Source organism: Oncorhynchus mykiss, chromosome 13 (assembly GCF_057628025.1).
Source record: "Oncorhynchus mykiss isolate SJ-2025 chromosome 13, ASM5762802v1, whole genome shotgun sequence".
Lineage (NCBI taxonomy): Eukaryota > Metazoa > Chordata > Actinopteri > Salmoniformes > Salmonidae > Oncorhynchus > Oncorhynchus mykiss.
Window position 1 is genome coordinate 21180356 of NC_143034.1, and position 20289 is coordinate 21200644.

At 42.9% G+C, this 20289-nt stretch overlaps 3 protein-coding genes across 7 annotated transcripts; all 3 read left to right on the plus strand.

Annotated features, from left to right (window-relative positions):
* Positions 1 to 809: 809 nt before the first annotated feature.
* LOC110493432 (ferredoxin-2, mitochondrial) lies at positions 810 to 4029 on the plus strand. Its single transcript, XM_021567696.3, has 5 exons — positions 810 to 1010; positions 1514 to 1565; positions 1827 to 1933; positions 2288 to 2375; positions 2560 to 4029. Exons 1-5 carry the CDS (start codon positions 833 to 835, stop codon positions 2714 to 2716), a joined length of 582 nt encoding a protein of 193 aa, XP_021423371.3. The 5' UTR covers positions 810 to 832; the 3' UTR covers positions 2717 to 4029.
* Positions 4030 to 4662: 633 nt separating this feature from the next.
* Positions 4663 to 12173, plus strand: LOC110493431 (uncharacterized). 5 transcript variants are annotated; one of them, XM_021567693.3, is made up of 7 exons: positions 4663 to 4873; positions 5021 to 5196; positions 7027 to 7091; positions 7165 to 8567; positions 8751 to 8860; positions 9393 to 9486; positions 11357 to 12173. In XM_021567693.3, the coding sequence occupies exons 3-7, from the start codon at positions 7059 to 7061 to the stop codon at positions 11490 to 11492; spliced, it is 1776 nt and encodes a 591-aa protein (XP_021423368.3). In that variant the 5' UTR covers positions 4663 to 4873; positions 5021 to 5196; positions 7027 to 7058; the 3' UTR covers positions 11493 to 12173. The 5 variants fall into 5 exon arrangements, with proteins under 5 accessions (XP_021423368.3, XP_090050547.1, XP_021423367.3 ...); XM_090194421.1 differs by having other exon boundaries at positions 5025 to 5196; XM_021567692.3 differs by lacking the exon at positions 5021 to 5196.
* A 1323-nt stretch (positions 12174 to 13496) lies between these two features.
* On the plus strand, positions 13497 to 15778 carry LOC110493437 (forkhead box protein D3-B-like). Its single transcript, XM_021567704.3, has one exon. It carries the CDS (start codon positions 13620 to 13622, stop codon positions 14622 to 14624), a length of 1005 nt encoding a protein of 334 aa, XP_021423379.3. The 5' UTR covers positions 13497 to 13619; the 3' UTR covers positions 14625 to 15778.
* Positions 15779 to 20289: the final 4511 nt, after the last annotated feature.

Below are 20289 nucleotides of genomic sequence, written 5' to 3' on the forward strand. Positions count from 1 at the left end.
TGTTGTAACTGATGTGCAAATAGTTAAAGAACAAAAGGAAAAATAAATGGGTTGTATTTACAATGGTGTTTGTTCTTCACTGGTTGCCCTTTTCTTTGTGGTAACAGGTCACAAATATTTCTGCTGTGATGGCACACTGTGGTGTTTCACCCGGTAGATATGGGAGTTTATCAAAATTGGATTTGTTTTCGAATTCTTTGTGGGTCTGTGTTATCTGAGGGAAATATGTGTCTCTAATATGTGTCTCTGACCACCCCTACACACGCATGGCTAGGCCTAACTCAACGTATGTTTAATTAAAAAAAGATATATATATTCAACCTGAACTGAAAAGACAAAGGATAATGTTGTTTGTACCCGTAAAACCCCAACTACATAAAACAATAGAGCTCGAATTTGAGGCTTGCAGTATTTCATTTTTCATTAGTTAACATTAATTAAGGTATCAGTACGCGCACTCCTTGGGGGTACATCCACATAGGATAAAGTAACCTAGTTGTTCTTTTGATATTTTTATTTATTTATTTAACCTTTCTTTAACTATATACACATTCCAGATATACAGACATTGCAGACGAGAATTGTTGGTACACAAAGACTGAGATTAAAAAATATATTAATATATATATATATGCGAGCTCCAGAATTACGTTCTCTTTAGAATTTGTAATAAAGGCAAGTTAGACAAGTCAGACTAAAAATGGTTTTGTTCGATAAATGTGTGTTGCAACAGCGCTCTCTGCCGCTCAAATAACCGAAGACATTCCAAACATGCGTATGTCATTGCTACTTTTTTATTGGCTGCTTTCATTCACGTGATCAAAACATAATCATGGCGGTCTCCGCTGGAGTTCGGTCGAGCGTGGGGCTGACTTTGAGACTTTCTAGAGTTATACCAGATTGTAGCACATGTCCTTTCAACAGGTTAAATAGTTATTTGAATGGTATAGCTAGTTCGTCGAATGTTGATCGTTTTCGGACGTTGAACCGACACTTGCAGACATCCAAAGGTAAGTTGATCGGTTGCTAACTATCGCAGCTACACTTGGATTGCTATCTAACGTTAGCTAATTGTTCAGCTTCCATGAAACCAATTCATTTATGGCGCAGCGGTCTAGGCACTGCTTTTCGATGCTTGAGGCGTCACTACAGACACCCGGGTTCGATTCCAGGCTGTATCACAGCCGGCCGTGACTGGGAATTGGAAGTCCCATAGGGCGGCGAACAATTGGCCCGGTCGTCCGGTGTTGGCCGTCATTGTAAATAATCAGTTGTTTTTTAACTTACTTGCCTAGCTAAATAAAGGTTACATAAAGTTACACCCACATTGTGAATAACATAGCAAGACGATCATGGCATCTGTTGCTAAGAATGTTTGATAAGTTGTGTAACTAATCTCCAAAGCTGCAAATTCCCTGTAACTAAGTTGGTCTCAAAGTCGTACAGTAAGTCAGACAACCCGTAAGAGGATATGGAACTGAACGTCAACGATGTCTTTATTTTCTTTGTGAAGGTCTGTACCACAGTGAGGCGGGTGCAAGTGCAGAAGACCCCCAAGAAGAGGTGTAAGTAACTACTTTGCCAGTGCATCGTTTAGCTAATTGATTGTTAGCTATTTATGTATTTGCAATTTTCCCTCCATTACAGTACATACATGGTCAGGTTAGTAACCCTAACCCTTATGCAGACAAACTCAGGGGGATATATATACATACTTTGTTACTGATTTTCCTTAATGTCATTTGAGTGCATCATGCATTTATCACGTGCATTGTCATTTTGTGAACTATGGGTTTTTAATATTGTTGTTTTTGGTCTGCTCTTAGGGTGAATGTGGTGTACATAGATAGATCAGGACAGAGGATTCCAGTGAAGGCTAAAGTGGGAGACAATGCAATGTACCTGGCCCATAGGCACAACATTGAACTGGAAGGTGAGTGCTAATAGGGTTTGTGATGACGTCCTGAGAGAAGTCAGGTCAAAAGTTGGTGATTGATTTCTCCATTATTGTATTCATGAAAACTATTTATTTTATTTTATTTAACTAGGCAAGTCAAATTCTTATTTTACAATGATGGCCTACACCGTCCAAACCCGGACGGCGCTGGGCCAATTGTGCACTGCTCTATAGGATTCCCAATCACGGCCGGTTGTGATACAGCCTGGATTCAAACCAGGGTGTCTGTAGTGACGCCTCTATCACTGAGACGCACTGCCTTAGACCGCTGCGCCCGGGAGCCACACTTACATCTTGTTTCTTTCTTCCTGTCCATGTATGATTTTTAAGGAGCTTGCGAGGCATCACTAGCTTGCTCAACGTGCCACGTGTATGTGAACAGAGACCATGTCGACAAGCTACCAGAGCCTGACGAAAGGTACGAGATTGTTTTATTATAAGATATGCCATAGTCTATGAGAGCTCATGTCATTGCACGTCTTATGGTTGTACATTGCCCCTGTCAAACGCATACTATGAAAAACAAAACTTTTTTCATTGTCAACAAGACTCTTATAATGCAATGCAAATCAATGGCTTCAATTTGATTATTCTCATCCCAGAGAGGATGACATGCTGGACATGGCCCCAGCGCTACAGGAGAACTCCAGACTTGGCTGTCAGATCATCCTCACCCAGGAGCTGGAGGGCATAGAGCTTACCCTGCCTAAGGTCACCAGGAACTTCTACGTGGACGGCCATGTTCCTAAACCACACTGAGGACACTACACTCCACACTAGCACCCTACTTAGTGTGAAGCAACGTATTGGGCATGCATTCTAAGTAGTATGCTAGTATGGATGTTGGAACACGGCCCCTCAGGACTGAGTCGTAAGAGAGAGAGAGAGTCGCTTGAAGGATCCCTCCCAAGTCAAGAATGCTCTTACATTTCCACATGACTGTGTGACCGAAGACAAAAGCTATATACCAGTCACTGGCTGCATTTACACAGCGCCCCTGATGGGATTGGTCAAAAGACCAATTAGTGGAAAAAATATCAGAATTGGGCTGCCTGTGTAAACGCAGCTTCTGAAGTGTGTTGTATTTGGCTCACACTGAAAGTAATGCTGATTGTGGAAGAGTTAGGTAGTTTTCAGCATTCATGTATAAAAATGTCATGTGTATAGAAGAGTTCTCAGGCCAAGATTGAGATGTCTATCAAACCGTTCAATGTCACAGACAGTTCTTTGTTTCATGGTAACCCGAGTCAGCATTTCAGAAAGGCCTGTTGGCATTGCTACGCAAATAACTTTGTGTCCTTGAATAGAACATTCCATGTTACAACTCATTTACAAAGGTCAACATACACACATCTCAGGTGGAGCTTCCAAATAGTCTTGTCTCTACAATAACAGCACTCGCATACAGCTAATGAACAGGATGTTATGTATACATAGCTTTCACCATTATATCTACTTATGGCCAGTTTCTAGGAATTTTACTGTTGTGGGTGTGTGGTGACTAGTCAAGACCGTAACAAGCCCATCCACAACACTGAAAGCCCTTTCCCTACATCAAGCCTGTCAGGAATCATTAACCGTCTCTGATGTAGCACTTTTGCAGTGTGTTTTGTAAGCAGAGGGCAGCTTGAGATCGATTGGAATGGAAAGGGTTGAATCTGTTAGATAACTGATGATGCCAAGGAGATACTTGGGCTGCATTCACACAGGCAGCCTCATTTTGATATTTTTTTTCCAATCGCTGATCTGATTGGTCAAAATGCAGCCTAAACCATTTTAAACTGACATGCATTTTGTCCAATTCCCAAGTCATTTCTGTTTCTGTCCATCCATACCCAGTAATGATTTGCCTTGTCAATTCACCGTTAGTAGTCTCATAACTGTCCATCAAAAAACACCTGTATCCAGTATTAGTTGGCTCCTTTACGAACCTGGAATGCTTTCACTTGTACTGTAATTAACGTGTCTGTCATACGCACAAAACGTGTAGGTGTATTATGTATATATGGTATATCTCAAATTTGCAAGTCTATTTTAGATTTGTGCAATAAAAATACCAAAAGTTTGTACTAGTCTGTCTTAAGCCCTATGCTTTTTAAAAACCACACTGAAGGCAATTGAACACCACAAGTGCAGTATTCAACACCAGTCCTTGAGAGCAGTTTAAATCCTCAAAACCCAGGAAATGGAAACCAATTGCATAATCGACCAATTAGCAATATCATACAAGGGTCAAGAAAGCCACCTCAGGCCCTTTGAGGACTGACTTTGAATACCACTGCTAAAATGGCTGCGCTTAGGCAGCCCAATTCAGATAATTGGTCTTTTGACCCATCACAAATCTTTTCCCGAGCTGATCTGATGGGTCAAAACACCAATTAGCGAAAAATGGTCATAATTGAGCTGCCTTTCTAAACAGCCAATGTGTCACTGCTAAATACTGATACATTGTATTTGTTTTGTGTGGGAGATCATTTTAAATGGTTCAAGATAAAGCATCGCAAGTCAAACTCAACAGTAGGCCTACAATTTATACCAAGAACCTCACTTCACGTGTTTTGTAATGGATGACTATTCGTACAAAACATTAGTAGCCTATTTACCTGTATGTAAAAACGTTATATATATCTATATATATATATAGAAGAAACCGAGGCGCCACAAGGCCGACAATTCGGGAAAATCCAGAACGCAAATCACTCAACCCACACTTTTATGCGTTTATGCAGGCCAATCAACTTCAATCACAGACATCTGTGGCATCCTGTAGGCCCAACAACAAATGCATTGCGGCGACGTGACTATCAATTTCCTGAAGCTCGTGATCAAATTGGGGGAAATAACTTGTCATCTCTCTCAAGACAGATTCAGTGAGAAAACCAAGGGTGATTCTGCATGTTGGCCCTGATCGCCTTGGTAAGAGACAACCGTGATCACCAACGTGATCAGGGCATTACATAATCAAACGATTGAACTCGATAGTTTCAATAACTATTTAATCCGATCGATCACAGGGATCTCATAATTCGATTTTTAACATTTAAATACTTGATATTTTCTAAGGTAGGATGTGGAGATATTGTGTGGCAGAAAAGTTCGTATTCAAACGCACGGCCTCAGTGTGCCCTCAGACTGAGCAGTGAGCTCGAGCAAGATGTGTCATACTCATTCAGGACGTTAATCAAATAGTAGAATGCAGATGATTACGTTTTGAGGAGAAATTCATACAATTTGACAAAGTAAGTGTGTATCAATGGGCTATATCGTGTTAGTTAGAATGTCATTGTAGGCTTACTCATTATTTGCTAAAGGTTTGTTGGGCCATTAATTCTAAGCTCTGCTCACGAAGCTAATTTGATTTGACAGCTAATACAGACTGTTCTAGAAGTTAAGAGTAGTAGGGTACTAATAGGCTACTTTACAATCTTTTTGGCTTGAATTATTATAGTATAATGAAATCAACTATCATGTGTAATAATTTATTGTAATTTGTAAGTATTTTGTTTTTATTTAGGAAGTGTGTGTGTATACCGGTAAAAAGATTTAAACACCTAGTCATTCAAGTGTTTTTCTTTATTTTTTTACTATTTTCTACATTGTAGAATAAAGTGAAGACATCAAAACTAGGAAATGACACATTGAATCATGTAGTAACCCAAAAAGTCCTAAACAAATCAAAATATATTTGAAATTCTTCAAATAGCCACCCTTTGCCTTGATGACAGCTTTGCACTCTTGGCCTTCTCTCAACCGGCTTCATGAGGAATGCTTTTCCAACAGTCTTGAAGGAGTTCCCACATATGTTGAGCACTTGTTGGCTGCTTTTCCTTCACTCTGCAGTCCGACTCATCCCAAAACGTCTCAATTTGGTTGAGGTCGGGTGACGCAGAACTCCATCACTCTACTTCTTGGTTAAATAGCCCTTAAACACCCTGGAGGTGGGTGTCGTTGTCCTGTTGAAAAACAAACAATAGACCCCCTAAGTGCAAACCAGATGGGATGGTGTGTCACTGCAGAATGCTGTGGTAGCCATGCTGGTTAAGTGTGCTGTGAATTCTGAATAAATCACAGACAGTGTCACCAGCATAGCACCTATTTCTCCATGCTTCACGTTGGGAACCACACAAGCGGAGATCATCCTGTTAACCTAGTCTATGTCTCAAAGACACGGCATTTGGAACCAAAAAACTAAAATTTGGACTCATCAGCCCTAAGGACAGATTTCCACCGGTCTAATGTCAATTGCTCGTGTTTCTTGGCCCAAGCAAGTCTTCTTATTATTGGTGGCCTTTAGTAGTGGTTTCTTGGCAGCAAATTGACCATGAAAATCTGAATCACGCAGTCTCCTCTGAACAGTTGATGTTGAGATGTGCCCGTTACTTGAACGCCGTGAAGCATTTATTTGGGCTGCAATCTGAGGTGCAGTTAACTCTGGGTCTTCCTTTCATGTGGCGGTCCTCATGAGAGCCAGTTTCATTATAATGCTTGATGGTTTTTGTGACTGCACTTGAAGAAACTTTCAAAGTTCTTGAACATTTCCATATTGGCCTTCATGTCTTCAAGTAATGATGGACTGTTGTTCCTCTTTGCTTATTTGAGCTGTTTTTCCATAATATGGACTTGTTTTTTTTCCAAATAGGGCAAGCTTCTGTATACCAACCCTACCTTGTCACAACACAACTGATTGGCTCAAAAGCATTAAGAACGAACTTTTTAAGGCACACCTGTTAATTGAAATGCATTCCAGGTGACTACATCGTGAAGCTGGTTGAGAGACTGCCAATAGTGTGCAAAGCTGTCATCAAGGCAAAGGGTGGCTACTTGAAGAATCTCAAATATAAAATATATTTTGATATGTTTAACCCTTTTTTGGTTACTACATGATTCCATATGTGTTATTTCATAGTTTTGATGTCTTCACTATTATTCTACGATGTAGAAAATATTAAAAATCAAGAAAAATTCTTGAATGAGTAGGTGTGTCCAAACTTTTGACTGGTACTGTATTCAGCTGATCCACTTTCCAATTGTTTTCTTTCCACAATATGGGCACATCAACATGAGCACAGGAGCCATTTACAGACCAGGCAGCCAAGGGACCATGGAAGATCCGGACACCCAGGAGGGCCTGCAGGTGTGTGTGCTGTGCTTGAGGTGGGTCAATATTATCTCAGTGTGTGGTTGAGTCTTCTTTTATTTTTCTTCAGGTGACCCAGTCCACTATCCTCTACCTCATCCAAGAAGCCTCCAAGCTAGCAACTCCCACCCCTGTCCACAACCGCTCCATAGACTCAAAGCCTAAGACTTTACCTGTATCAAATGAAAGGTCTAAAAATAATCAAGTGTCTGATCATAGACCTTCTCCTCCTCAGCACAATTCCTCTCTCATGAGCCTTCATAACCAGCCAAAAGATGACTTAGAACAATGTAGGAGACATACAAACTCAGTCCTGCCCAGCCGTCATAGTAGCAGCAGTCCGTGGGAGTTGATGAGCCTGATCAACATGCAGTGTGAGAGACTCCTCCAGTCAGATGACCAAGAGGGAACCTCATCTAGGGCTCAGTTGGTTCCTATTGACTCTGACAATCATCCTCCTGAAGGTGTGGGGTACAGTAAGAACACTGTCCCTGTCTGCCCCACTCTAGTCAGTACCAGAGGGGATTCTCCCCATCCGCATGTCGGGTCCAGGGGAAAGATGGGGGAGTTGGGTGGAGGTGGTTATTGCTCACCCACATGTCCAGGTACCAGTTCTCAGACATCACCGGATGTCAATGGCAGCTACAAAACTAAACCTGGTGTGGGAGCTTCAGACTCTGACGTTTTAACGAACAAAGAAACAGGAGCCACATTTTGTCTTAACGGTGATGGATTGTCTGTGAGTGAAGAAAGCAGAAGGGTCCCCTGTGCCTTAGTCCAAGACGACAACACAGTGAAGGAGGTCCGTCCTGAGGCAAAAGACGGGCTGTCAGTTAAACATCCGGCTGTGTCATATATAAACCTATTTGGGCAAACGCTTGTCCACAAAGTAGCTACAATTAAGGATGCAGCAAGTCTGTCGTCTCCCTCCGTAGACCCCATGACATGCTTACATCCAGGCCCAGAAGAGCTGAACCTTAACATGACCCTGGACTTAAACTCAAACATATGTTTTACCTTTGACCCCAAGGAAGACATGCCACCAGCCCCGAACTCCCCTTATAATACTATGTTGCTCATATTGAACAGTGAAGCAGGGTCTGTGATTGTGAACGCAAAATCAGTACAAGATGGCAGTTTTGCAGGCGTCAAAGCAGAGCTCAACGAAAGCTCCATGGAAGAGGACACAGACACAGTACAAGATACCAGTATTATTACAGACTCTCCGTTGGACCTCACCCAAATGTGCAAGGACTTGGAGGACGACATGGACACTATCCCCGCAGCCCCCCAGTCTCCCTCTCCGTCTGACCCCATGTGGAGGTCCACCAAGGCCCCCAGGAAGCAGCTCCGTCCCAGCCGGAGTGTGGATGTTGGAGACCCAGACTTCCAGGGAGTGACGTTCCGGATGCAGACGGAGCTGGACGACAGCAGGGAGCAGTGTCGCCTTCTCATCACCTCCAAGAAGTACAGGTATGGTTGATGTCAGTGCTTTGCTCTTTCTCCTCATAACTCAAAAACATATATTATATTATTTAGCGCTGCCGTAATAAACCGTATTATGAAATTAAATTTGTATGTCACAAATTTCCTTATGCGGTATATTGTTGTAAAATATCTCACAATGTTCTCTACAAACTTGTGTGTGTGTCCTAGTGAAGAGCTCTCTAGTGGTCCGACCAGGAGGTCACTGAGAGCAGGCAGGTCCCGTTCATCCCAGAGTTCCATGAGGACCAGCAGCTCTGAAGAGAGCGACCCCTCCTCCAGTGACTACCAATCTCTATCACTCTTCACCAGGAGGGGGCGCCACTACTGCACAAAACAATACCAGCGCCGTAGAAATAGGCAGAACACTACACTCTTAGAAAAAAGGGTTCATGAGAGGTTAATTGCAGGGACTGGGTGTTTTGTGTAGAACGATCTCTACTCCAGTAATCCAGGAGGGGGTACCATTACGACACAAATCCAAACACTTTAACTAGAACCATAGACAGGTGGAATGCATTTGATGAGGGGGAGTTTTAATGGAGGTATTTTGGGAAACGGCTGTGTAAACATCCTAAGACTTTAATGAGTACCGAAGTGTACAGTGTTGAGGGCAGGGTTGCGAGATCAGGTTGTGCTTTGGCACTCCCACTCACCGTGCACCTAGAAAGAAAACCGAATGAGAGAGAAGCCGCATACTGAGTCATGGAAACATGTCATTTCAGTATTCTACAACATATATTTAGGAGGATTAGGGCACAAGGCCTGTTTGTTTGTTTGTACTGATAGCCACTCCTTTCTCCTCCCCATCAGAGAATAAGATCTGTGCCTCTTGCTGCACCATGAAGACTCCTCTGTGGCGAGATGCTGAGGACGGTACCCCGCTGTGTAACGCCTGTGGAATAAGGTGAGTCGCGTTAAATACAGTGCATTATCAAGCACATCGTCATGGCCCAGAGTTTCTCCTCGTCAGGTCGCGTGGCCATGAACTCTGACCCTGTGGTTATAGTAAATGGTGACAGTGACATAGATGGTTTGATGACCACAATATTGCATAACCCTGTATGTGAGCAGAATTAGAACTTAAAGGACACGTAAGGCCATCAATCACTGTGACCTACAGTTGAAGTCGGATGTTTACTATAACTTAGGTTGGAGTCATTAAAACGTGTTTTTCAACCACCCCACAAATTTCTTGTTAACAAACTAAAGTTTTGGCAAGTCTGTTAGGACATCTACTTTGTGCATGACACAAGTAGTTTTTCCAACAATTGTTTACAGATTATTTCATTTATCATTCACTGTATCACAATTCCAGTTGGTCAGAAGTTTACATACACTAAATTGACTGCCTTTAAACAGATTGGAAAATTCCAGAAAATTATGTCATGTTTTTAGAATCTTCTGATAGGTTAATTGGCATAATTTGAGTCAATTGGAGGTGTACTTGTGGATGTATTTCAAAGGCCTACCTTCAAACTCGGTGCCTCTTTGCTTGACATCACGGGAAAATCAAAAGAAATCAGGTCTACACAAAAAGTGTAGACCTCCACAAATCTGGTTCACCCTTGGGAGCAATTTCCAAACGCCTGAAGGTACCACGTTCATCTGTACAAACAACAGTACGCAAATCTAAACATCATGGGACCACGCAGCCGTCATATTTCTCAGGAAGGAGACTCGTTCTGTCTCCTAGAAATGAATGTACTTTGGTGCGAAAAGTGAAAATCAATCCCAGAACAACAGCAAAGGACCCTGTGAAGATGCTGGAAGAAACAGGTACAAAAGTATCTATATCCACAGTAAAACAAGTCCTATATCGGCATAACCTGAAAGGATGCTCAGCAAGGAAGAAGCCACTGCTCCAAAACCACCATAAAAAAGTCAGACTACAGTTTGCAACTGCACATGGGGACAAAGATTGTACTTTTTGGAGAAATGTCCTCTGGTCTGATGAAACAAAAATGGAACTGTTTGGCCATAATGACCATCGTTATGTTTGGAGGAAAAAGGGGGAGGCTTGCAAGCCGAAGAACACCATCCCATCCGTGAAGCACGGAGTTGGCAGCATCATGTTGTGGGGGTGCTTTGCTGCAGGAGGGACTGGTGCACTTCACAAAATAGATAGCTCCATGAGGAAGGGAAATTATTTGGATATATAGAAGCAACATCTCAAGACATCAAGTCAGGAAGTTAAAGCTTGGTCGCAAATGGGTCTTCCAAATGGACATTGACCCCAAGCATACTTCCAAATTTGTGGCAAAATGGCTTAAGGACAACAAAGTCAAGGTATTGGAGTGGCTAGCTCAAAACCCTCACCTCAATCCTATAGAAAATGTGTGGGCGGAACTGAAAAAGTGTGTGCAAGCAAGGAGGCCTACAAACCTGACTCAGTTACACCAGCTCTGTCAGGATGAATGGGCCAAAATTCACCCAACTTATTGTGGGGAGCTTGTGGAAGGCTACCCGACACGTTTGACCCAAGTTAAACAATTTAAAGGCAATGCTACCAAATACTAATTGAGTGTATGTAAACTTCTGACCCACTGGGAATGTGATGAAAGAAATCAAATCTGAAATAAATCATTCTCTCTTCTATTATTCTGACATTTCACATTCTTAAAATAAACTGACCTAAGACAGGGAATTTTTACTAGGATTAAATGCAAGGAATTGTGAGAAACTGAGTTTAAATGTATTTGGCTAAGGTATATGTAAACTTCCAACCTCAATTGTATATCCCCTGTTATTCTCCTCCATGTCTACTTACTCCTCAGGTATAAGAAGTACAAGGTACGCTGTCTGCAGTGTTGGCACATCCCTAGGAAGGAGGGCAACTCCAACTCGCGCTGCTTCAAATGTGGAAACTTATCACGGCTGGCTACGTCCCAACGCAAGCACTATGCCTTGTAGGGGAAGGGAACACACTTAGGCCTTGGCATGAGGTCCTAGACACTGATACCACAGACAGTCCCCCTCCAGGTACATGGTAATTGGCCACACCTCCTGACTTTGACTCTTGGAGTTATTTGATCATTTATTACATCACATACTGTCATAGTGTGTCACGGTGTTGGCTGAGCCATGGTGAGTCACAGTCTGACGGGTCTGGCTGCTTTTAGCACTGTAGCATGCGCTTGTCACTTTAGGAAGAAAGAGTTCAAATGAAGAACAGTCTCCTGCTTGGAGGCTGTGTCTGACAATAGACTGTCTGTCTGAAATGACCCTGACACAAGTAGTGCACTATACAGGGAATTGGGAGTCTCTGGCCAAAGGTAGTGCACTTTTGGCCAAAGACGGTGCCCTGCTTTACTGGGAATAGGTAGCCATTTTGGACTGTTTACTCCACCTTGTTTACTAGGCTTGACCTTGGTGCTATCCAGTTTGTATGTTACATTAAGTTCAATTAATTTGAGTGATATATTACCTGTTCTTGTTTAGTTTGTAATTGTTTTTTAAAATGTGTTTTTCTATTTGGTTGTTTCTGGACTGCCCTTAGCATTAACTGGCTGGATTAGAGATGAAGCAATTCCTTATCTTGACTGTTTCCTGTAAACAAATAAAAAATAAACGTTTGTGTTAGTGTGTACTACACTTTTGGGTTTGGTGTGCATATAATTCATGTTAACATATCTTATTCGGTTTGTTTTCATTTCATCTCTCAACCCTCAATGTGTGTGCCTACGACTTGGTCTAGAATGAGGAATATGAATTGATGCGGAACCATATTCAAACTGATTTGTGAGAATTGCTTCAGGGATGTTTCTATGCATAAATTAAATGCAATTAGTGGGACTTTAAAATGTATCAAAATAAGAAAGATGAAAGTTTAATATCAGACACTGCTGCAGCAGGATTGAATACATGACCTGGCCTGTGCAGTATTTTGTGCCTGTAGTGAAACGGCTCTTTTCTTTTGCCGATGTCTTTTTCAAATCAGAAAAGTGCCAAATCCATTCTGAAATAATAACTACACAGTATTAGCCATGTGCTTGGCCACCCACTTGCGTTATCTGCTGGAAATATTGGAATTCTCATGAAGTATTTAGTATAGACCAGTTTTAAATTAAAATATGTCTACTGCTAGCTTGTCTTTCACATAAGTGGCCTAACCTAATAACATTTAGTTAAATCATATATTATTCGTTATAGCTGGCCATGGAAAGAATGGCTAATACATGATGAATTTTAATTGATTGTACAATATCGAGCTAGCTAGTGTCTTTAACACCCTTACAATGTTTATGCATTACTGCAAAGAGACCACACGTAAAAGCGCAGCAGGTGTGCGTGTGCTCTGGCACCGAAATAATTTTGTCCTAGCTCTCTAGTTCAGTGCTTCTTCATTAATTTCTCCTTTCAGAAAACAATACATTTTTAACCATATTTGACTTAAGTGAAATAAAAGCCATCATAAAAGGATGCTCAGGATCGAGAACTGGGTAGGATAGGCATTTGTTGTGGGAGACCGATTATATTCAAATAAAAGGCTGTAGGTATTCAATAATGGTTTTACAAATGGGAAAACGGGATATATTCTTGAGTCCTGTTATCTGTTAAACGTGTCGAAGAAAACTGACAATAGTTCACCCATCAAATGATTACAATCAGGCTTCTGATTTGAGTACAAAGTGAATTTGTATCGAGTGTATGACAACAAGCCCCAAAGACTGTTCTAATGTGCCATTGTGTGTTGGACATAAAGTTGTCTAATGGCCTATGCTTTATTCCATACGTTAGTTCTCCCCAAGATCAAAAACACGTTTGTAGGCCTAATGATTGTTGTGACTGCTTGTGATGGATGTTTACGTTAGTAAGTCTTTGTCGTAATTATTTTCAGGACTGAAGAGGAAGAGCAGCAGGAGGAGGGGGGTGAAAAGTATTTTGGGGCAGCTGGGTTTTCTTTTTTTTGTTGTTAATGAAAAGCAAAAAGGCAGGAGGCAGGCCCGTCGCGTGTGTCGGCTCTGGCTGGTGTCCGACCCGAGGCTCATCATCTCGCCTGTTGGCGCATGCAGGTGGCACCGGACCCGCGAGAGGATTATGACCCTGGAAGGAGAGCTCGAACTCATGGAGAGGGCAGATGCCGACGTGGATGGAAAAGGGAACAAAGCTACACGGAACCAGGGGTATGTATCTTTAACCAAAGAAGACGGGGCCGATTTGGAGCAGCAAAGCGCTGCGTCCTTGTCTCCAAAACAGCCAGCGAAGGATACGGAGGATGAGGGTGACTTTACGCCGAACTGCACAGAGAGAATCGCTGCCTCGGTGAAACCTCCGTACTCCTACATCGCTCTTATCACCATGGCAATCCTCCAGAGCCCGAAGAAAAGACTGACTCTCTCGGAGATATGTGACTTCATCAGCCGGCGCTTCACGTATTACGGGGAGAAGTTCCCCGCGTGGCAGAACTCCATTCGTCACAACTTGTCCCTCAACGACTGCTTCGTCAAAATGCCCCGGGAGCCCGGTAACCCCGGGAAGGGGAACTACTGGACGTTAGACCCTATGTCGTCTCATATGTTCGAGAACGGGAGCTTCCTACGGCGGAGGAAACGTTTCAAACGGCAGAATTACCGATTTGGGATGATGGACACCCGGTGCCCGCTCGAGCGCAGCAGCGTGCTCCCTGGATTTTCCTTCTACGGGACAAACGGAATAGGGCCGTGTCATTTTCAGGTACCCGGTTTGGAATTGTATCATCACTTGGGCATCGAACATCATTCTGTTTCTAACCAAAGCATCCCACCAGTGAGCAGCATCTTGCCCGCGCTCTCCTCACTTTTATCAAGGAATTCGAACGTTGTCCAAAATACATTTCTTCCACATCCGTCTCTTAGCTTTGAGAATTTCGAAACGACGCGCCGCTCAGCCTCCACAGTGGCCCAAGCTTTGGTCCCCGGATCTTCATTTCTGTCCCCGGCCTCGCTCCATTCAATGGGCGCTCCGCATCTCTGGAGCTTTCATCCCGAGTACCACAAACTACGCTCTCTCCCCAACTCCAGCCGTATAGCAAATGAACTCTTGCAGCAACTTGGTGACAAATAGCTTAATCAATAGTGTTTTCTGTATTGACGAGGATTCATTAGGGAAAACCACCTTTCATAGATTTGTATTTATTCAATTAAACAAATGCTTCAAATGAAAAAAATATATGTTTTGAAGATGTGTCAATTGAGTCAACATTTTTAACAATGTTAGTGGCCAACCCAAAAAATATGTTTTGCAATATAAATGTTTGAGGCCTATATTTTGTGTAAATAAGCACTTTATAATTAAATGTTTTCATTTAATTTATAACGACATTTGGCAACATCATTAATTGTAATGTTGAAAACAACACTGATTTTTTTTAAAATCAAATTGAACATGTCAGATTTATTATACAACTTCTCTTGATTCACTAACGCAGAACCTCTCCGAATTAGCCTAATCTCCCAAATGTGCCAATCTTGCCAGTGGCAAATGTAATCTCTATACTTTGACAATGTTATATTTTGCCTTATTTATCTTTAAGGCGAAGTGTGTTTTCCTACACCGTGGAATCAAAAACACACAACATATTTGGAGCGCAAACAATGTGGAGCCCTGAAACATAAAACCACAAGTTTTCAATAGCCTTTTATTTTGAAAGGTGCCTGGTCTTATTTTTGTTAAAGTTGACAATATTTTGTTTGATTGACTGGCGTTATAATTTTACAAATTATCATTTGAAAATGTTTCATTCAGTAGCTTAATTTCTGCTACATTTGGACATGCCTGCCTGGCAGAAAACATGAGCTTCACCTGCTTGGGCACGCGAGTGGAAACCGTTTAAATGTGACGACATCATTGAGTTTATTTTTATTTTACTCTTCGTGTCAACGTGTGATTGATTTCCAAAAAAAATGTAAATTTGTTTTAAATGTGTAATGTATATGCGAGATCTCACAGTGCACACACACATCTGCCCATTCTTCATCTCTCGCTCGAGTTTCTCTGTTTGCGCGTGTGTGTGTGAATCGGTGCGTGTCCTGCACCCCTACATGTGTTAGAAGGCATTCCACAGTCAAAACGAACGCCTTGGTATTATAAAGGCCTACAGTTCCAAATCCGGCACGCTAAATAAGTTATGAAACATCTGCTTGTTCTGTAATGTTGCTACACGATTAATCAGACGCATCTAGAGAGATCCAGCCTACATTAAACATCACATTGTTATATTGAGTGTAATGTGCAGTTGTTTACTTCAATGTAGCCTATATTTGTCTGTGTCTATAGATTATGTGTGCTGTCTTGGACTTGGGCTATAGTGTTTACCATATGCCTGCCTCTCCGTTTCAGAAAGACCCATGTCAGCATTACTACACAGCTTTAACACACTCATATTACTCACTTTAGTTGAAACCATCAGTGGATACAGCATAGGGATACTATTAATACATACATTTGTGGATGGGAGTCATTATTGAGTTTTGGGGATGGATGGACATGTGTTTTGGAGCATTTGATCTCCTGCTATAAATCCTAGTGTTATTGGATTGCTGAGCGTCGGAACACACAAAACCTCTCCACTTTCCACCGTTGGTCATCTCTTTGAGCAGTTTGTTTTTCCTGGCTTTTAATCAATTATACCTTTTTCTCCTTCCCCCGTTCCCCTGCATCTGTTTAACTGTTCTGTGTGTGTGTGTGTGTGCGCGACACCCGTGCGCCCCATTAAAACTCAACTCTGCACGGTGTTTTAAAGGCCCCTGTGCGCGCATGGCGGGCGATATGAAGGAGTGTGTATTTGGAAAAGGGGACCCCCCTCGTGGCAGCAGATGACAGTGACATATAGCAGGAGTGCCACCCAGAAGGCCTATGAGCTCACACTTCAGCCATGCATCCACAGAGAATGAGAGAGATGAAGGGAGGAAGGGATAGATGGAGAGAGAGAGAGAGAGAGAGAGAGAAAGTGTGTGCACGTGCACAAGTGTCTGTGTGGAGCTTCTGAGTTTCAGGAGAACAAGGACACAGATGATGGTGCCAGAAAGGAGTTTAGTAGAGGACAGGGACTCAAGTGAAGGAGAAAGAGATGTGTTTGAAAAAGGGGAACATCTGAAGAGTAACAGAGAGAAAGAGAGTTTAACAATGGTGATGGTGGTGACAAAGAGTGGCTTTGATTTTACAGTCCGGTATTTACCCGGTTACTGAGAAATGACATCATAATTACCTATAATTACATTTGGATCTTTGTGTTTTACTGAAACAACCACTCCTATGTGCCGTTAAGTACCAGGTAGTTTAGAACTCTTTGAAGTAAGTGCAACAATTCCATTCTTACCACAGAAGTGTAAATAGGGACTGTCAAGTAAAATCCTTCCATCCTATTCTGATGAAATAACTTTGACCGCAATGTTCTTACCCCAGGACCTGTATTCAAAAAGCATCTCAGAATAGAAGTGCTGGTCTAGGATCAGGTCCCCCTTGTCCATATAATCTTATTCATTATGATATAAAAGGCGTGTTGCCACGGCAAAACTGATCCTACATCAGCACTCAGAAACATTTTATGAATACGGTCCCAGATTCTTTTCTATTACTTTTAGAGATGTGATGCACCGAATGTTTCCAATGATCTCATAGCTAGAAATAGGACCACAACAAAAGCAGGAAAAAATAAAAGTCCAAATAGCCCTATTTTCTCTGCTATGTTTAGCCTCGCTACGTGATGTCAGAGAAGACAGCCAGATGTCATGACTTCACCCTCACTCACCCCTTAACCGATCCAACACATATCAATCTGTGTGTGTGTGTGCGCACGCACGTGCACGTACACATCTGTACCACACATCAGTCACAAACCCCAGTTTCCAGGTCAACAAACAGCACCAGCCATTTACTTCTTAGAGGAAAGACAGATTGACAGAACTGTAGGAAAGAAAAATGTAGGAAAAAACCCCAGATACTACCCAGGTCTAGTGTGATTTGTAGATGGAGGGGTATTTAGTTCGGATTAGCCTCTGATAGAAAAAACTGTTGACTTGGTGTTAGAAACACACACACAACTATGCTGCTCTCCTTGTGCCACCTTGGTGTACGAGGCAGGGTGGACTAGTGTGTATGTGTGTGTTGTGTGTCTGCTTCTCTGTCCTACTGCTCCTCACTTCCTTCTTCTCTCTTCTCTCCTTGTCTCCTGCTTATCTTTCTATCCAAACTCTCACCTTCTTGTCTTTGCTCAGCCCCCCTCTCTCTTTCTCTTTCTTTCATTCTTTCTTTCCTTCTTTCCTTCTTTCCTTCTTTCCTTCCTTCTTTCCTTCCTTCCTTCTCTCTCTCTCTCTCTCTCTCTCTCTCCCTCCTCTGCCAGTCTGCCCTCCTGTTGTAGTTCATATCTGTATTCTAGGTCTATGCCACCCAGCCGTCTGTGTAGTGAATATGCTGTTCCTCCAGCCCAGTGCTAGGTAGCTCACTGTGTTGGTGGTCCCTGGTGTAAGCTGCATCCTCCTCCTCTCCTGTTCCTTTTTTTTTTATATAGCAAACACAAAATGGTTCCTAATTCTCTGCTGCTGAAGGGTTGTTATTTGTGGCTTTTGGCTGGGGCAGCAGAGCCAGGCTTTTAATTAGAACAAGCTGCTGGATCTCCAGTTGTCTTTTCTTCCTTCGTGGCCTGAAGGACTCTCGCTCCAGATCTGGAATAGTACAGAACAATTCATTAGGTTCTCAGACACTTAGGGTGGTTGTGATCTGCCTGGGTGGAACCTGTTGATGTATGAGATTGAGTCCACACTTTATTTGGATCGTCCAGATAGTCCCTCTGTCGATGCTCTAGAGGTTGTCTTACTATCAACAAACTATCCGTTGATAAGCAACTGCTTGCTAAGGTTAGGTTTAGAATAAGGATTAGGGTTAAGTTTAGGGTTAGGATAAGGGTTAAGGTTAGAGCTAGGCTTAGGGTTAGTAGATAGATAGTCTACAGACTATCAGTTACATTTCAACTATCCAAATAAACTGTTACAGAGATTGAAGCAGGCTAGTGGTGGTCTCCTGTGCCTAGGGTTATGGGTTAGAACGAGGGAGGGAAGGAGGGAGAGAGGGGGGGGGGGGGGGGGGGTGAAAATCTAAATAAAGAGTTTCTCACAGTATGTTCCGGAGCGTTTGGGGGCTGGACAGACAGCGCTGTTCTGTGTGTCGTCCTACAGCCCATAAATTCATAAATATACCCCTGCCATCCCTACCTCTCTCTTTCTCCTCTCCCTGCTCTGTGTCCAGCTCTGCCTCCAGTGCTCATAAAACCAGGGCTGACAGGTGCTGGAGACCCAAAGCAGGACTGAGGGGGAGAGAGAGAAGGAAAAGGAGTGCTTTTACAGTGTTTTAATTGTAGACTCTACAGTGGAGGGTGCGTTCAGACAGGGCAACACAGTGCTACAGATCTAGGATCAGCTTCACTCCCCAAGTCCTAACCTGACCTAAGACTAGACTGACCTAAGACTAGCATTTACAGCACAGGGCAACACAATGCTACAGATCTAGGATCAGCTTCACTCCCCAAGTCCTAACCTGACCTAAGACTAGACTGACCTAAGACTAGCATTTACAGCACAGGGCAACACAATGCTACAGATCTAGGATCAGCTTCACTCCCCAAGTCCTAACCTGACCTAAGACTAGACTGACCTAAGACTAGCATTTACAGCACAGGGCAACTTAGACCTATTCCCTGAAGCCAACACGCCTCCATACCTGAACCACATTTCCTCAACCCCGAGAGGGGGAGAGGTAGGGGGAGAAAGGGCGAGTCAGCCAGACCAGTGGGGGAGGGAACGACAGTGTCCATGGTAGCTTTGTTATTTTAAAGGAGGACTCGTTACTCCCACCCTCTCCTCCTTCCCCCCTTCCCCAGCCTTGTGGGTCCAGCCAGTTACACAGATGGGAGCGGGGGGATTGCTAGGATGTTTTCCGGGGTCGTTTTGACGATCCCACATACCGCACTGCCAGACCACCCTGGTGGAATTATTATTTGGTCATGTAAATGTGCATGACATTTGGTCATGTAAATGTGCATTCTCTCTCTCTCTCCTTTCCAATGTTCATATTATATTCCCTGATAGTTCGCCTGGTTTCACAGCTGTCACACCACTCATTTAGCTACAGTAGGCCTAGCATCATTAGCTACAGTAGGCCTAGCATCATTAGCTACAGTAGGCCTAGCATCATTAGCTACAGTAGGCCTAGCATCATTAGCTACAGTAGGCCTAACATCATTAGCTACAGTAGGCCTAACATCATTAGCTACAGTAGGCCTAGCATCATTAGCTACAGTAGGCCTAGCATCATTAGCTACAGTAGGCCTAGCATCTTTAGCGACAGTAGGCCTAACATCATTAGCTACAGTAGGCCTAATTAGTGGCATCATTTTTGGAATACAGAATGCATTGCTGGTATTTGTATTTGTGTAATGACCGATGCTGGAGATGAGAAGCAGGTACGGGGAGTCAACATTTATTCAGGAACAGACAGGTAACAAACAGGAACTGCGTCAGCACATGGGTAAACAACAACAATTAATGCTGAAGTAGGGAACAGAGCGGGTAACCAGACAGTATTAGGGGAAGTAATGATAGAGGTGATTGAGTCCAGGTGAGTCCAATAATCGCTGATGCGCGTGATGGGGGGAAGGCAGGTGTGGGTGATGATGGTGGCAGGAGTGTGTAATGCTGGGGAGCCTGGCACCTTCGAGCATCAGGGAGGGGGAGCA

Bases quoted from the DNA above. Each gene is read 5' to 3' on its own strand.
- LOC110493437 (XM_021567704.3), top strand. From the start codon at position 13,620: ATGACCCTGGAAGGAGAGCTCGAACTCATGGAGAGGGCAGATGCCGAC.
- LOC110493431 (XM_021567691.3), top strand. From the start codon at position 6,927: ATGAGTAGGTGTGTCCAAACTTTTGACTGGTACTGTATTCAGCTGATC. The intron at 8,861-9,392 runs GTGACTACCAAT...CCTCCCCATCAG, and splicing joins AGAGAGCGACCCCTCCTCCA to AGAATAAGATCTGTGCCTCT. The intron at 9,487-11,356 runs GTGAGTCGCGTT...CTTACTCCTCAG, and splicing joins TGTAACGCCTGTGGAATAAG to GTATAAGAAGTACAAGGTAC.
- LOC110493432 (XM_021567696.3), top strand. From the start codon at position 833: ATGGCGGTCTCCGCTGGAGTTCGGTCGAGCGTGGGGCTGACTTTGAGA. The intron at 1,011-1,513 runs GTAAGTTGATCG...TTCTTTGTGAAG, and splicing joins ACACTTGCAGACATCCAAAG to GTCTGTACCACAGTGAGGCG. The intron at 2,376-2,559 runs GTACGAGATTGT...TTCTCATCCCAG, and splicing joins CTACCAGAGCCTGACGAAAG to AGAGGATGACATGCTGGACA.